The sequence below is a fragment of the Dipodomys merriami genome, unplaced genomic scaffold (genome assembly GCF_024711535.1).
Source record: "Dipodomys merriami isolate MVZ:Mamm:240054 unplaced genomic scaffold, mDipMer1.0.p SCAF_68, whole genome shotgun sequence".
Lineage (NCBI taxonomy): Eukaryota > Metazoa > Chordata > Mammalia > Rodentia > Heteromyidae > Dipodomys > Dipodomys merriami.
The window spans coordinates 3,651,655-3,669,620 of NW_027206268.1; the positions used below are offsets into that span (position 1 = coordinate 3,651,655).

The window sequence follows — 17,966 nt, forward strand, 5'->3', positions numbered from 1 at the left end:
CTACTCAGGAGGCTGAGATCTGAGAATCTTGGTTCAAAGCCAGCCCAGGCAGGAAAGTGCGTGAGCCTCTTATCTCCAATAAACCACCAGAAAACCAGAAGTGGCACTGTGGCTCAAGTGGTAGAGTGCTAGCCTTAAGCTGAAGAGCTGAGGGACAGCGCCCAGGCCCAGAGTTCAAGCCCCATGATGGGGGTTGGGGGGGTAGGAAGGTAATATGGGAAAGAATGTCAGTTTCCATCACTGAAGAACAAAAGAAAGATTTGTCAAATGCCTGTGGTTCATGCCTATAATCCTGGCCTGTCCTCAGGAGGCTGAGATCTGGAAGATTGGGGTTTGATGTTAGCTTTGGCAGAAGAGTAAATAACACTCTTATCTCTAGAATAACTAGCAAAAAGCTGGATTGGTTGCATGGCTCAAGTGATAAGAGTTCCAGCTGAGCTCAAGCCGGTTCAAGGCCCTGAGTTCATATCTTCCTATCTCCATAGCAAACAAACAAACAAACACCAAAACCACCTCAAAAAACAAACAAACATGAGACTTAAGACTGGTTGAGTGTGATAGTACATGCCTGTAATTCTAGTATTTGAGAAGCTAAGTCAGGGTCACAAGTTTGATACCAGTATGGATTATACAGTGAATTGCAGTTAGGGTTACATAATGAGGCCCAATCTAAAAAATAAATAATGAATACACAAACAACAACAACAACGAACACAAGACTTGACAGGTTTCAGATCGAATTTCTGTGTCTTAAAGTTCCAACATTTTAAGTTGGACGCTGGTGGCTCACCCCTATAAATCCTAGCTACTCAGGAAGCTGAGATCCGAGGATTGTGGTTTGAAGGCAGCCTGGGACTGGAAGGTCCAAGAGACTCTTATCTCCAATAAACTACTGAGAAAAAGCCAGAAGTGGCACTGTGGCTCAAAACGTGAGCTCTGAGCAAAAGCAGCTCAGGAACAATGCCCAGGCCCCTGAGTTCAAGCCCTGGATCTGCAAAAAGAAAAAAAGTTCCAAAATTTTGAAATGTTTAGGTCCACTGCTCTACAAATGTTCAACAACAGCAACAATGACACCCTTCAATATTCAAAAATCTTCCTGGGGGGTGGGGGGAAAGTATACTGTAGGATGTAAATGTTGAACATCAGTCTTTGTTTTGTAATCTATTTTCACTAAAAAAAAAAAAAAAACCCACAAAACAACAATAACACAAATCACAAAAATTTAGAGATAGTATGCTGGGTGAAAGCGTTAAATTAGCCAGGTGCTATGACCCCTGTATCATGGGGAAGGGGGAAGGCTGAAAGTGGTTCTTCATTTGCTATTTACATCAAGTTCAGATACAGCTCACATGGGGTCTCCATCTTTTGTGTTCCCACAAAGTAACCTAACCCAGCAGGGTTCCCCCTAAACTAGGCCACAGGAGGGCCTGATCTGTCCCAATACATCAATACATGGGGAGATGTGTGTGTGTGTGGGGGGGGCCTGGACTACTGGGAAAAGGGCAGACCATACTCCAAAAACAGAAACTGTCTTCTTCGTAGACCACAAGGCTGCTGGCCCCAGGTCACCTGAGGAGTGATAACCTGTAAGATCCCAGCTACACTCAGAAGCCTGAGATCCGAGGATTTCGGTTCGAAGCCCGCTGGGACGGGAAAGTTGGTGAGACCCTTTTGAACAATTAACCAGGAAAAAAAAAGCGCAAAAAAAACCAGAAGTGGTTCAAGTGGTAGAGCACCAGCCTTGAGCAAAAAGAAAAAAAGCTCCTGACCAAGGCTCAAGGCCTGAAATTGAAGCCCTAGGACCAGCACCCCCCAAAATAAAAGTAAACTAAAAGGGTTGAAGACTGGAAGCTGCCCCAGGACACATCCTCATGGCTCTGTTTATCTGGGCTGTGACAGACTTCCATCTGTCCCCCAGATCCCCCATTTCTCCCCAGGCCCTACCCCCCACCCCCCTCCCCAGCCCCCTACGAAAGCAATTTCCAGGTGGGGAAGGATCCAATTCAAACGCGGAGTCCAGGGCGGTGAAGATCACAGTCATTTTTCTGGGGGCAGGGACCGTGGATTTTCTCCAGCGGACTCCCCCTCCCCCCAACGCCGTCCCCCCAAAAAGACTGAAGTGAACAGGCCTCGCCCCAGCGCCTCTCTGACCCGGGCTCACCCCCACCACCACCACAGCCACCACCAGCATCACCACATTTGATTGACAAGCCGGCTCGCCCAATCCCAGAGCGGCTCAGACGGCCGTTACGTCCGACACCGGAGGCGGGGAAAGGCGTGGAACCGGCCCCTGCGATTGGCCGGGGAGTGAGTTTCCTGCCTCTGGGGTCCCGCCCCGCCCCGCGCGCGGCCCGCCCCCCTCCTTCCCCCCACCCCCCTCAGGAGAGCGACGCGGCGGCCGCGCGCAGGCCTCGTGCCGTAACGGCCTCCCGGCGGCCGCCCCGGCGTTCTGGGACCTTCTTCCTCCGGTGGACTGGAGCCCGCCCCGCAGCGGGGGTGGCGCTGGGCGGCGGGAAGGTGAGACCGGCCCCCCTCCCCCACACCGACTCAACCCACCGGGGAGACGCCGGGCGGGCCGGGCGGGGACCGACACCCCCGTCCGCGGCCGCCCCTCCGCGGTGACGGCGGCGCCCCCCCCGGCCCCCTCCGGGGACCCGGCCTCAGGGCGCCGGCTGCCGGCGGGGCGACCTCCGGCCACGGCCCCGGGTCGGGGGGGGCGGGACCCCGCGGCCTCCCCGCCCTCCATCCCGGGGCACCCCCACTCCGGAGCACCCCCACACTCCCACCCCGGAGCACCCCCACCCCGGAGCACCCCCAACCTCCCACCCCAACCCCCCCACCCCGGAGCACCCCCTACCCCTCACCCCGGAGCACCCCCACCCCGGAGCACCCCCACCCCGGAGCACCCCCACCCCGGAGCACCCCCACACCCCCACCCCGGAGCACCCCCAACCCCCCACCCCAACCCCCCCACCCCGGAGCACCCCCTACCCCTCACCCCGGAGCACCCCCACCCCGGAGCACCCCCACCCCGGAGCACCCCCAACCCGGAGCACCCCCAACCCCCCACCCCAACCCCCCCACCCCGGAGCACCCCACCCCACACCCCGGGGCACCCCCACCCCGGAGCACCCCCAACCCCCCCACCCCAACCCCCCCACCCCGGAGCACCCCCACCTCGGAGCACCCCCACCTCGGAGCACCCCCACCCCCCCACCCCGGAGCACCCCCACCCCGGAGCACCCCCACCCTGGAGCACCCCTATCTCCCACCCCGGAGCACCCCCACCCCCCACTCCGGAGCACCCCCACCCCGGAGCACCCCGACCCCGGAGCACCCCCACCCCTGGGCATCCCCACCCCGGGGCACCCCCCCCCACTCCGGGAGCACCCCGCATCCCCAGGGCACCTCCACCCCGGGAGCACCCCCATCCCGGGGGCACGCGAACCTCTCATCCCCGGGAGCACCCCACCCTGGGGCACCCCCACCCTGGGGCACCCCCACTCCGGAGCACCCCGCATCTCCGGGAGTACCCCTCACTCCGGGGCACCCCGACCCCGAGGCCGCGAACCCCTCATCCCCGGGAGCACCCCACCCCGGGCACCCCGTATCTCCGGGAGCATTCCCAACCCGGAGCACGAGAACCCCTCATCCCCAGGAGCACCCCCCCGGGGTACCCCGAATCTCCAGGAGCACCCTCACCCCGGGAGCACCCCCACCCTGGGCATGTGAACCCCGTATTCCCAGGGCGTATGAACACCGCATCCTCGGGAGCATCCCCACTCCGGGGCATGCGACCCCCTCTGTCCCAGGACTCGGGGTGCCCACCCTCACCCTAATCCCAGAGCCTCCCCTATGCCGGGGCCACCCTGAGGTATCCGATCCCCCGAAGCCCAGGGAACCCCCTCACCCCATTCTGGAGCAGGACCTATACCCAGCAAACCTCCCCAGTTCTGGGGGTCCCATGCCACTCCCCCGCCCTTCCCGGGGCACCTCCCCAATTTCAGGACACGGTGCCCTTCCATCCCGGGACAGGCGCCCCCCCCTCTCCTGGGACAGGTGAGCCCCCCAATCCTAGGACACGCTCCTTCCATCTTGGGGCTCCCACCCCATGCCTTTCCCCAAGGGAGTAAGGGGGAGGCATCAAGAAGAAAGGTAGGAATGTGGTTGGAAAGTGGGGTACTCTAGCTCCAACTACACCCCTGGAAGCCAGAGGGAGCGGAGCTGTGCAGTGGTGGGGGGCAGGAGGGGGGGCATCCTCGACGTGCCCCTCCCCCTTATGGTCCCCTCTTCCCTGGGGGAGATCTGGGGATCCCTTCGGGGGACAAGGGGGACACGTGGGGCCTGGGCTGTGAGTTCTGGGGACAGGGAGGTGGCCTGTCCTGGTTGAGATGATGGGGATAGGTTAGTTTTTGTCACCAGGCCTTAACAAGCGGTTCCCCTAAGATCAGGGCCCTGTCACCCTGGGGAGGTGGATTTTGCCCTTGGCTGCCAGGGATCTGTCTCAGGGTGCCTCAGTGGAAGAGGAACTCAGCACCTGCTAAGTCATCCCGAAGGTTTTTTGTTTTTTTTTCTCTTTTTTAAACTCTGGGCCTGGGCGCTGTCCCTCAGCTCTTCAGCTCAAGGCCAGCGCTCTACCACTTGAGTCACAGCACCACTTCTGGCTTTTTCTGCTTATGTGGTGCTGAGGAATCGAACCCAGGGCCTCATGCATGCAAGGCAAGCACTCTACCACTGAGCCACCTTCCCAGCTTCCTGCAGGTATTCTTAAAAGGTGGGAGTTAGGATAAGAACATGAAGTGGAGAAGGGGAGCATTGGATCCCACTGGGCCCTACCAAACTAGTAAGTGTTATAAGAAGTTTTATGTTTTGTTTTTTTTTTAATAGGCACCCTTTGTGTCTGTAAAGTCTCAGCCTACAGTGAGGTCAATGGGGAAATAATAGAAGAAAGTTTTGTTTGGAGTTTTTCTTTTTCTTTTTTTTGGGGGGTGGGGTGGGATGGGGAAATGTTTGTTGGTTGTGGACTTTGAACTCAGGGCCTGGGCAACTGTCCCTGAGCCCTTTTTTGTTCAAGGCTAGCACACTACCACTTTTGAGCCACAACACCACTTCTAGTTTCCTGGTGGTTTATTTGAGAAGAGTCTTACAGACTTTCCTGCCTGGGCCGGCTTTAAACTATGGTCCTCGGGTCAGCCTCCTGAGTAGCTAGGATGACAGGTGTGAGCCACCTGTACCAGGTTGGAAATGTTTCAATAGTGTGGTGTGGGCGGGCATAGGCACCTGTGCTGGGGCTCGAACTCAGGGCCAGGGCACTGTCCCTGAGCTGCTTCTGCTCAAGGCTAGCACTCTGCCACTTGAGCCACAGTACCACTTCAGGCGTTTTCTGTGTATGTGGTACTGAGGAATCGAACCCAGAGCTTCATGCATGCTAGGCAAGCACTTTACTACTGAACCACATCCCCAGCCTTCCTTTAGCTTTGTTCCCTTCAAGTCTGGTGCTCTACCACTTGAGCCACACCCTCACTTTTTTTTTTGGGGGGGGGGTGGCTAGCTGGAGATGAGAGTCTTCCAGACTTTCGTCCCAGGTTGGCTTTGAACCTTGAGCCTCAGATCTCAGCCTCCTTGATATGAGAGTGAGCCAGGAGTGAAGACTAGCATTGTTAGCCAATCCCATTCACATTTTGAACTCCACACTGATTCATTAAGATCTGTAGAGGTGGATCATAATCACAGTGTGCTGAGTAAATTTTAAATGCCTGCCTCTGCTTTTTCAAGCATTCCTGTTAGACTTTGCAATGGTTCAAAGTCCATATAAATAAAAATATGTATGCTTTTGTTAGACATTCAGTGGTACTTCATGGTGCTGGTATTCCTATTTTTCTTTTTTTTTTTTGGGTCCTGTCATGGGGCCTGAACTCTGGGCCTGGGCGCTGTCCCTCAGCTCTTCAGCTCAAGGCTAGCGCTCTATCACTTGAGCCACAGTGCCACTTCTGGCTTTTTTCTTTTTGCTTATGTGGTGCTGAGGAATCGAACCCAGGGCCTCATGCATGCAAGGCAAGCACTCTACCACTGAGCCACCTTCCCAGCCCCCCTATTTTTCTTTTAAAACTTTAAGAACTTTCTAAAGTTCGGGGTAGATTTGATATGATTATTGTTATAAGGAAATCTGGTCAAGAAACCTGAATTAGTAAGTTTACTGACCTTGATAATAGAGAAAAATACCAGAAAGTTAAGTGATCATTTTGTTGATAAGTAAAATTGAAAGGAAAGCTTGAAATTGCTGAGCATTTAACAGATGTTTCCTCGATATTTTAACATGCTTTAGGAAAGTGACTGGTAGGCCTAACTTGACATTTCAAGATCGTTTTAAGACAGCAGTTAGGGCTGGCTGATCTTCATGTAGCCTATATCAACCATAGAACGTACAACCTTCCCTTTAAAACTGATAACATATGCTGACTTGGTTTTGGTGACATTTATGTAACTGTGGTTTCAGTCACCTGAACACAGACCTCTAACAATTTTGCCAGGTATTTAAAGTTTCCTTCCTTCCTTCCTTCCTCCCTCCCTCCCTCCCTTCCTCTTCCCTCCTTTCTTTTCTGACTGTCTGTCTGTCTGACTGTCTGTCATGGGGCTTGAACTGGATCTGGACACTGTCCCTCAGCTCTTCAGTTCAAGACTCTAGCGCTATATACCACTTGAGCTACAGCACTGCTGCTGGTTTCTGGTTTTTGGAGATAAGAGTCTCACGGACTTTCTTGTCCCGGCTAGCTTTGAACTTCGATTCTTAGATCTCAGCCTTCTGAGTAGCTAGGATGACAGCTGTGAGCCACTGGAGCCTGGCTTTTTTTTTTTTTGGTCAGTCCTGAGGTTTTTAAAAATTTTTTTCCTTCCTCAAGTTAGAATCTCACAGACTTTCCTGCCTTGGCTGGCTTCAAGTTGCAGTCCCCAGATCGCATCCTCCTGAGTTGCTAGGATTATAGGTGTCTCCTGGCCCTATTTAATTTTTATCTTTGAATTACTCAGTACATTTAAGTGGGTTTCCTGCCTTGCTGTTCAGTTCACTGTGTTCTACCTGTTGTAGATCTTAAAATAATACTCTGAATATATCCCTCACTGTTTAGAAATCTTCGAGCACAGTTTGGATCTGATAACCTTTAAAATCTGCACAAAACCTATTTTTCTCTGTTAGTCATTCACATTTACTGCTGTCTTAGTCTACCTTCTAATCACAGCCCTTGAAACTGAGTATCTATACTTAGCCTGTCTGCTGCCGAAACCAATTTTCCCTATGTTACTCAGGTAGCCATGATGTAAAATTTTGTGGCAACTTATTTTTGGCCCTTTGAAACAGCCTCCCCAAACATTTTTGTTCCATGTGTTATTGCTTTTATTTGAATCATAGTCCTTACTAATTAACTCATTCATTCATTTTATGTAAAACATAAAAGGAGGAAACATAGAGGTATATCACATTTTTTTTTTTTTTGTCGGCCGTGGGGCTTGAACTCTGGGCCTGGGCGCTGTCCCTCAGCTCTTCAGCTCAAGGCGAGCGCTATACCACTTGAGCTACAGCGCCACTTCCGGTTTTCTGGTGGTTTATTGGAGATAGGAGTCTCACGGTCTCTCCTGCCCGGGCTGGCTTTGAACCGCGATCCTCAGATCTCAGCCTCCTGAGTAGCTAGGATTACAGGCGTGAGCCACCAGCGCCCGGCGTATATCACATTTTTTAAGTCAGTATTTTTCAAGTAGTTGTACAAAGGGGTTTCAGTTCCATAAGTCAGATAATGAATGCAATCCATCTTGGTCTATGTCATCCATTCTGTGGTTCTCCTCCATCTCCCTGGGCTGGCTTGGAACTGAGCTCCTCAGCTTTCATCCTCCTGAGTAGCTAAGGATGATAGCCATGAGCCAGTAATGCCAGGCCTGAATGATAATTGTTCATTTTATTTATTTTTCCAGTTATGGGGCTTGAACTGTGGGTCTGGGTGCTCAAGGCTCTATCACTTGAGCCACAGTGCCACTTCTGGCTTTTTCTGCTTATGTGGTGCTGAGGAATGGCCTCATGCATGCAAGGCAAGCACTGTACCACTGAGCTTAGTGGTACAAAGGAGGTACTATATAACAGGGCAGTTTATGAATACAATGCATCTTGATCACTGTCCTTCCCTTTACCATCGTCAACTCCCTCCTACCCATCCCTTTTCCTAATTTTGTGTATGAAATCTTGATTATAATCTCTCCTTCTCCTTCTTTCCTTTTAGCCCCCTCCCTTGCATATGTATGTGTTTGTGTGTTGGGTGTCAGTCCAGGGCCTATGTCCCTGAGTTTTTGTGCTCAAGACTAGTGCTTTACTACTTTGAACCACAGCACCATTTCCAGATTTTTGATAGTTAATTGGAGATAAGAGTCTCATAGACTTCTCTGCCCGAGCTAGTTTTGAACCATGATCCTTAGATCTCAAGTCCCCTTAGTAGGATTTAGGTGTGAGCCATCAGTGCCTTGCTGAATGACACTTTTTTTTTTGGTTGGTAGTGGAGCTTGAACTCTGGGCCTGGACACTGTCCCTCAGCTCTTCAGCTCGAGGTTAACACTTCTGGGTTTTCTGGAGATTGAGAATCTCAAGGACTTTCCTGCCTGGACTGGCTTTGAACCATGATCCTCAGATCTCAGTCTCTTGTGTAGCTAAGATTACTGGTGTGAACCACCAGTGCCCTACTCTTTATTTTTTGGTTGGTCGTGGGGCTTGAACTCTGGGCCTGGACGCTGTCCCCAAGCTCTTCAGCTCAAAAGACGAGTGCTCTACCGCTTGAGCCACAGCGCCACTTCTGGTTTTCTGGTGGTTTATTGGAGATAAGAGTCTCACGGACTTTTCTGCTCAGGCTGGCTTTGAACCACTATCCTCAGATCTCAGCCTCTTGAGTTGCTAGGATGACAGGCACAGGAGTGAGCCACCAATGCCCGGTTGAATGACACTTCTAAAAGAAACATTTAGATTGCTCTATGTACAACCAGAAGTCAGTGATTTTTATTTTCTATGTTTTCTTTCTTATTCTTGTCCTTAAGGCTTATAAGGCCTTGCACAATTGGTCTTTTGACTCCTGATAGTTGTATGCTTAGCTGGTTTCCCATTTTCCTTAGGCCTGTGAGCCTGTGAATATATTCTTCCCTCCAGCTGATGATGGCTCCCTTAGGTTAATTAGTATTAAGTTTGGCTGCTAGGAACAGAAAGATGCCAAATAATTTTATTCTCATGCCAGAGAAATTCAATATTGGCATGAGACTTAATGTTCTTTCCAGGTATAGGGGGTGTGTCTGTGTATTTATTGGTAGTAATGTTGAAATTAAGATACTATTATATAAGGCTCTCAACATTTTTCCCTTTGGTAGATTTTTATTGTGGTATCCAATTGAAAATCTCGATTTCTTTGGGGTTGGTAGCTTGTATCTATAACCCCAGCTGCTTGGGAAGGGTGCTTTAAGGTCAGCCTGCATGAAAGTTAGCTTCCTCCATCTGAAGAAGTGAACTGAGAGTGGCTGGGCAGACTTTAATCCCAGCTCTAATGGAGTCTATAAGTAGGAGGATCCTGACCTGAGACTCGTCCTGTGCAAAAACCTGGGACTCTGTCTGAACAATAAAAGTGAAGTGTAGCAGTGTGGCTTAAAGTGGTATAGTCCTACCTAGGAACTCGAGACCCTCTGTTTGAACATCCTTGTCTAAAATGATCTTAGTTTTTCCCATTTAGTGTCATATAGGTTGTGGGTTTGCCATAATGTAGCTCTTACGGAGTTGAGGTGCATTTTGTCTACTTAAAATTTGGGTTTATTTGGGTTTTGTTTTAAACCATGAAGAGATGTCATGTCTTTTGTGTGTGTGTGTGTGTGTATTGAAATGGTGACACACACACACATATATACATATATATGTGTATATATGTGTGTGTATATACATACGTGTGTGTATACATATACATGCCATTTGAGCCACAAAACCACTTCTGGCTTTTTCTGTGATTAATTGGAGATAAGAGTCTCATGGACTTTTCTGCCTGGACTGGCTTCCAACTGCGATCCTCAGATCTCAGCTTCCAGAGGATTATAGGCATGAGCCACTGCTGCCTAGTGATGGTAAACATTTTTGTGGAGGTAGCGTCTGGGATGTGAACTTAGGCTTAGGGCTGGCTATGCAAGTGCTATATTACTTGTTACATGCCTCCAGCTCTTTTTGCTTTAGCTTGCTTCTCTGCTTTTGTCCAGAGTTGGCCAGACTGTGATACTCCTATCTCTGCTTTCTCTGTAGCCGGAATTACACCATACTTGGCTTTTGTTGTTGTTTGTTTTACTGGTGTTTGAATGTCAGGCCTTATACTTGCTAGGCAGGTGCTTTACCATGTAAACCACTCTACCAGCTCTTTTTTTGTTTAGTTGTTGTTATGGTTATTATATATTTTGTGTTGTTACTGAGAACTGAGGGCCTCTTGTCTTCTTGTTCTCATTTTTTTTTTTTGCTCAAGTTTGGCAAGCTTTACCTTCACTTCCTGCTTTTTGTTGGTTAATTGGAGTCAAAGAGTTTCAGGAACGTTTCCTGTTCCTACTGGCTTCAAATCTCGATCCTCAGATCTCAGCCTCCTAAGTAGCTAGGGTTACAGGAGTGAGCCACCAGTGCCTGGCTCATGTGGGTTATGTTTTGAGATAGGACTTCATATTCAGGCTGGCTAAGACTATAATCCAATTATTTCTGTTTGCCTGCATCACTGGGATGATGAGTGAGATGCTGCCCAGCCAGTGGTCAAGATGGAGTCCTGTGAGCGTAATTATTTTTTGGGGGGAGGCGGGGGCTTGGAGTAGCTGTGTTCTTCTGATCTCTGCCTCTCAAGGTGATGTGAGTCACTGTTGCCCTGCAGAAATACATATTTGTAATTAGGGTCTAGTTAGGAAATCATTTAATATAAATGAACTTAATTTTTCAAAAATAGGTTCATCAGATATCATGGGTTGCAGTATGTTCCCTCCATAAAAGTATGTTCAAGTGCTATCCTCGGTACTTCACAGTGTGACTTTACTTGGAAATAAGAGGTAATCAAGTTACAGTGAGACCATTAGGATCTGCCCTAATCCAGTATGTTTGGTGTTCTTTGAAAGAGAAAATATGCATAGGAGGAAGCACACACACACATAGGAGACATACATACATGTTGATATATACGTCCATACGTATGGATATGAGGAAACATACATAGAAAATGCCGGGGAGAAGATGCACTGCTCGAACACAGCCTGAGAGCATCAGAAGCTAAGAGAGCTGGAAAAAGTCCTTCCATAACACCTTTAGAAAGAGCATGACCAGCCAGTACTTTGATTTTGGATTTCCAGCCTTCATCAGGGAAAGAGCCTCAGGAAACAAATATACTACACAATTGGAGGAATGAAAAGGCAGTAAATAAAACACTAAGGGTCTGGGATGTTAGGATATTTTGTTTTGTTTTTTGCCAGTCCTGGGGTTTGAACTCAGGGCCTGGGCACTGTCCCTGAGTTTCTTTTGCTCAAGGCTACACTACCACTTGAGCCACAGTGTCACTTCCGGCTTTTTCTGTGTTTGTGGTACTGAGGTATCAAACTCAGGGCTTCATGTGCTAGGCAAGCACGCTAGCACTAAGCCACATTCCCAGCCCTGTTGGGATATTTTGTAATCCCAGTACTTGAGAGGATTTCAAGTTTGAGGTCACTGGACTCTGAGCTTGAGACCATCCTCAGCTATTTGAGTCCCTGTCTCAAACACAAAAAGTAAAAAATAAAACGGAGATTCTCTAGGAAAAGTAACTGCTGGAGGTAATTGGTAGCCTGGAGGCTGGAAGAACAAAGGAGAGTTTGGAATTTACATATAGAAAGGCTGAAGTGGATAGACAGCCAGAGTGAATTATAATCAAGAGGTATGTAAATGGCTGAGGGTTGGATTTTAGTGATGACAGTTTCAATGAAACAAAAGGCTGAATGAGAGACATTTCAGAGGCTAGTGAATACAAATTGATGTGTGGTGCTAGTAGGGTCTGGTGAATGGGAAGATAATGGCTTGCCGTGAACAGATTGGCGAAGAGGTTGGAGAGCTGCAATCTGGAGGTCACGAGGAGTTGGGTCTGAGGCCTGTGGAGTTTGAGGTGACAGCAAGACATTCAAGTAGAAATGGTAAACAGTAGCTTCGATGAGAGAATACAATTAGAGTCAACCAGCCATAAAAATGGAAGAACTATTGAGGGTATCTATGGAGAACAGATGGCTTAAGATGAGGGAAAAGAGGAGCCAGAAATTGGAATCTGAAGGAGGTAAAAGGAGATAAGGATTAGGGGTAAGAAAAAGCAAGAGTTTCAAGAGAGGTATGGCTAGCCTGGCTACTGCTTGTGGGATGTTGTTTCTGCATTGTTAACCTCCATGAAGTAGTTTGAAGTCGGAGGATATAGCTTGAGCTTTCTTCTCCCTGAAGATGTACAGTTGAATAAGAATGAGAACGATAAAAGGTGCAGCTTAGCCGGGCGCGGGTGGCTTGGAGGCTCACACCTGTCATCCTAGCTACTCAGGAGGCCCAGATCTGAGGATCACGGTTCAAAGCCAGCCCGGGCAGGAAAGTCCAAGAGACTCTTATCTCCAATAAACCACTAGAAAACCGGAAGTGGTGCTGTGGCTCAAGTGGTAGAGTGCTTGCCTTGAGCTGAAGAGCTCAGGGACAGCGCCCAAGCCCAGAGTTCAAGTCTCACGACCGACCAAAAAAAAAAAAGTGCAGCTTTAACATCTTATCTTTTCGAGACATATGCTGAAGTATTTGTAGGTAACATTTTGTTTTTTAAATATACACTGAAATAGTTAAGACAAACTTTTTTTTTTTTTTTTGGTGTGCGGGGGTGTTTGCTTTTCCTGGGGCTTAAACATAGGACCTGGGTGCTATCTCTAAGCTCTTCAGCTCAAGGCTAGTGCTCTACTACTTTGAGCCACAGTGCCACTTCCAGTTTTCTGGTGACTCATTGGAGATAAGAGTCTCACGGACTTTTCCTGTCTGGGCTGGCTTTGAACCTCGATCCTCAGATCTCAGCTCCTAAGTAGCTAGGATTATAGGCATGAGGCACCAAGGGCCCAGCAAGACAAAAGGACTTTATTTCATAATAATCCAGTGAGGAAGCAGAAGTAATGCCCTGAATTGATGTTTGCAGCTGGCTCATGGATTTATATGTGTGATATCCTCTTTCGTGTATGTTTGAGATTTTACATAATAAAAGATATAGACAAGCGGCAGTGGCACTCACAACTGTAGTTCTAGCTACAGGAGGTTGAGCCCTCAGAATAGAGATTTGAAGCCAGCCTGGCAGAAAAGTCCATGAGACGCATTGCCAAGTAGCTGCCAAAAAAGCCAGAAGTATACCTGTGACCTCTGGGGTAGACGGCCAATCTAGAGCAAAAAAATCTAAAGGACAGTGCCCAGGCCTTGAGTTCCAGCCTTTAGTACTGACACCAGAAAAAGTTAAAAAACAATAATTAAGAAAAAGAAAACCCCACAATTTGATTACATACCATGGCAAGTTATTTGAACATTTGAAGGCTTAATCTCTTCAGTTTTACATGGGGCCATAGTTCATCATGTTGCTGGGAGGTCATTTAGCATCCTTCATGCACTGTGTCCAGAAAACATCTCTGAAGTATAGTACAGTGAGATGATTCAGGCCTCCAAGTTAAGGAGTTGTAAAGGGAGAAAAGGTGTTTGGACTGCTTGTAGCAGCTTTTTAAAATTAATACTCAGTAGTCTGCCTCTTGGCTATTGTTAAACCTGAATTGATGTGCACACAGAAATACACATAACTGGGTTATTAAATTTGGCATTGTCTCTAATCGAGGTTTCCTTAATCTATGTGGTTTTTTATTTCTTATTTATTTTTGTCGGTCTTGGGGCCTGAAATCTGGGCCTGGGCATTGTCCCTCAGCTCTTCAGCTCAAGGTGAGCGCTCTACCACTTGAACCACAGCATCACTTCAGGCTTTTTCTGCTTACGTGGTGCTGAGGAATCAAACCCAGGGCCTCATGCATGCAAGGCAAGCACTCTACCACTGAGCCACCTTCCCAGCCCTTTTTATGCTGGCCTTAAAATTGTGATCTTTTGCCTCAGTCTCCCCAGTGCTTTCTTCCATCTGAAGAGCTCTTTCTTGTAAAATGTTCTTTTCTCCTTCAGTCAGTTCACGTGCTTAATATCTTGTGTATTGGCCCTATTTGTTTTAGCAGAAATGTTGTTTCTTGTTTAAATAGTAGACAAAATCTAGGATAGTTTAGATTGAGAAATAGTAGCTCAAGGGTAAAATCTAATCTCAGCTTCATGTCAGATTCTATGTTATACTGTCTACTTAAATTTTTTTTGTTTGTTTGTTTGAAAGGTGGACACTGATGCGTCACGCCTGCAATCCTAGCTACTTTGGAAGCTGAGATCTGAGGATCGCGGTTCAAAACCAGCTGGGGCAGGAAAGTCTGTGAGACTTTTATCTCCAATGAACCATAAAAAGCTGGAAGTGGAAGTGTAGCTAAGGACTAGATCACAAGCCTTGAGCGCAAAAGCTCAGCGACAGCACCCAGGTCCAGATTTCAAGCCCCAGGACTGGCAAAAAACATCTTTCCATTGTCCTTGCAATCATCACAAGAGTCTGGCTGAATGAACAGCTGGGTTTCTAAGTCAGTTCTGGAACTAGTCACAAGCAACAGAGATTTACCATTCTGATTGACCATTTACAGATTTCATATCCTATCCAAGTTGATGGACCCTCACCTGAAAAATGTAGGAAGACTGGGGGAATGGGGGTAGGGAGTTGGAGAGAATTAGTCTTTTAGGAGAGAGCGGACATAAAGAGAGAACAGATTGTCACTGTTATAAAGAGAGAACAGATGCTAGTATAATGGGAGAATCAGCTAGTCAATATTTTGATTAACCTAGTTTTCATTCTTAAAGGGACCAGTGAGGTTTCTGCATTTAGAAACAATCAATACCAGACAACTTACACCAAAAATAGCAGTTCTCATCCAGGCACCAGTGGCTCACGCCTGTCATCCTAGCTATTCAGGAGGCTGAGAGCTGAGGGTCATGGTTCAAAGCCAGCCCGGGCAGGAAAGACCCTGAGACTCTAATCTCTAATAAACCACCAGAAAACCTGAAGTGGCGCTGTGGCTCAAGTGGTAGCTATACTAGCCTTACGCTGAAGAGCTGAGGGACAGCGCCCAGACCCAGGGTTTAAGCCCCAAAACTGACAAAAAAAAATGCAGTTCTCTTTTCTCACCTCTTGCTTCAAGGGATAATTATATCAGCTTTTTAAAGCTGTTCCTGGTATTTTGTATAGATATTTTAAGTCATTTATCTGTATTATCTGGTCATTAAGTTTGGACATTAATGAGGTTCCTTGTTTTTTATTAACATACATTCATTGTGACATTTCCACCGTGTTCAAATGTCTTCCTATCAATAGTTTCATTTCCCAGCCCTCTCCCCTCCCCTGCTTCTGCTTCTTAAAACTATTTCAATATGTTCCACTGTTCTATTTTCATACATGCAAACAAACTTGTCAGCCCTATTCATCCTCATTCCCCACCCCCTAGCTATAGGATATTTGTTTTCTTAACCTTTCTTGGTCTGTTTTCTTTTTTTCTTTTTGGGGGGGGGGTCCGGTTGTGGGGCTTAAACTCTGGGCCTGGGTGCTGTCCCTTAGCTCTTCAGCTCAAGGCTAGCGCTCTACCACTTGAGCCACAGCACTACTTCCGACTTTTTTCTTTTTGCTTATGTGGTGCTGAGGAATCAAACCCAGGGCCTCGTGTATGCTAGGCAAGCATTCTACCACTGAGCCAACTTCCCAGCCCTTGGTCTGTTTTCTTGACAGATTATTGATCTATATTTAATGTTTTAATTATTGGGACCATGTAAACATTTAACTGCTCTTTGGCTAACCTATCACCTGTGACTAATGTGTTTTATTGTGTAACTTAGAAATTGCCAATTTTTTTTTCTTTGAACTTGTAGCCAAGTCTTATACCTTTCAATTGTTCTAGGAATTCTCGATTGTGTAGTTTTTCCCATATCTGTCAGTTAATCTATCATTCTTCCCTCCCCGCCACGCCACAAATCAATCCTCCTCCAATTTAGGCTGTTTCTTGAGACCCTCTTTTTTTTTTTGTTGGTCGTGGGGCTTGAACTCTGGGCCTGGGCACTGTCGCTCAGCTCTTCAGCCTTTCCTGCCTGGGCTGGCTTTGAACTGTGATCCTCAGATCTCAGCCTCTTGAGTAGCTAGGATGACAAGGTGTGAGCCACCAGTGCCCGGCTCTTGAGACCCTCTTGAAATTTAGTTTATGTGTTAGTAGAAATTCCTCTGCTTTCCTTCATCAATTCTTCCTGGATCCTGTGTCTCCTTTGTCTTGCTTTACTCCCTTGTTTTGTATGAATATGTTGACTAGTGATTTTCTGAGTAAGTGGACATTGGAATTAATTTTTTTTTTTTTAAATTGTATTTTATTTTATTTGAGAACATACTGTACAGAGGGGCTACAATTACATGGGCAGGATAATGCATACATTTCTTACCAAGCATTGCAGCCTCCTCCTTTGTTTACCCTTCACTTCCCTTCCCCGCCTCCCCCCTCCCCCCACTGGAATTAATTTTTGAGAATCAGTGTCTAAAGATGATTTTACAGCTTTCATATTTGATTGGCAGTTAACTGCCTAGTGTTTAGTGGGTACAGAAATTCACTTGTAAGGTAACAGTTGCTCTGCAGATGAATGGTGGTGTTAGTTGCTCAATATTGTATGTGTTTTTGTATAGTTGGCCAGGGTTCTCATTAACAAATTACCCTAGATTTGTTGCTTAAAGGGCAGAAATTCATTTTCTTATTGCTTTGAAAGTCTGTAAGTTTAGTTGTCAGCAGGGTTAATCTAAGAGTCCCTTCTCTGGCTCTTCCCACCCTGCTCCCCCTTTTTTTTCTTCCTTCTTTCTTTCTTTATTTTTTTTGGGGGGGTCTGGTCATGGGGCCTGAACTCTGGGCCTGGGCGCTGTCCCTCAGCTCTTCAGATCAAGGCTAGCGCTCCACCACTTGAGCCACAGCACCACTTCCGGCTTTTTTCCTTTTGCTTATGTGATGCTGAGGAATCGAACCCAGGGCCTCAGGTATGCAAGGCAAGCGCTCTACCACTGAGCCAACTTCCCAGCCCCTTATTTTTTATTTTTATTTGGTGTCAGCCCTAGGGCTTGAACTCTGCCTAGGCACTGTTCCTGAGCTCTTTTGCTCAAAGCTAGCACTCTACCACTTTGTAGAGGTCCACTTGTGGTTTTCTGAGGGTTAATTGGAGATAAGACTTTATCCTGCCCAGGCTGGCTTCAAACCACAATTCTCAAATCTCAGACTCCTGAGTAGCTAAGATTACAGGCATGAGATCAGTTTCATATTGTATAATAACTGTTCAGTAAATATTTGTTGAAGAAAAAAAATGAATTAATGCATAGTGCTTTTTCTTTTGTTATTTTTGTTTTCATAGAATAAGATTTTTTTTAGTCTTAATTTCTGATGAGCTTGTAATTTCTTTTTTTAACTTAGTTTTTAAGAATAATTTATTTTCCTAATAGTTGAATTTGTTTAAGTAAGTTTAAGAATAAAAACTTTGGCAAGATACTAAGGCCTAAAAAATTGGGGGGAAAAATCATCTTACGAATTACCTTGTCTTTTTGCATTGTTTATGGCTTGTCAAAGTTAGTTATTCTTGGATTGTTCTCTCTTCATTGTTTACTGAGAGAGTCAAACTTCCGGCCTTAGTCACTTGGGTATTGTTACTAAGCTGATTCTTATCAGAAACAGGAAATTGTCAAGATGTGTGTGTTAAAGTACAGTAAATTCTAAAATGGCTTTTTGGAGTACCATGGTAGATTTCCTGGTAGATTTTTTTTTTCTCTACTCCTAGTTAGTTT

General features: G+C 47.1%; 2 protein-coding genes across 2 annotated transcripts in view; both read left to right on the forward strand.

Annotated features, from left to right (window-relative positions):
- Nucleotides 1-564: 564 nt before the first annotated feature.
- Nucleotides 565-3,839, forward strand: LOC138815917 (proline-rich protein 2-like). The gene is made up of 2 exons (XM_070005295.1): nucleotides 565-619; nucleotides 2,383-3,839. The coding sequence occupies exons 1-2, from the start codon at nucleotides 565-567 to the stop codon at nucleotides 3,837-3,839; spliced, it is 1,512 nt and encodes a 503-aa protein (XP_069861396.1).
- The window catches only part of Nck1 (NCK adaptor protein 1), a 38,388-nt gene continuing 22,803 nt past the window's right edge, over nucleotides 2,382-17,966 (forward strand). The window contains exon 1 of the mRNA XM_070005477.1: nucleotides 2,382-2,517. The gene's annotated coding sequence lies outside the window, so the exon portion shown is untranslated. The remainder of the gene's footprint in view (nucleotides 2,518-17,966) is intronic.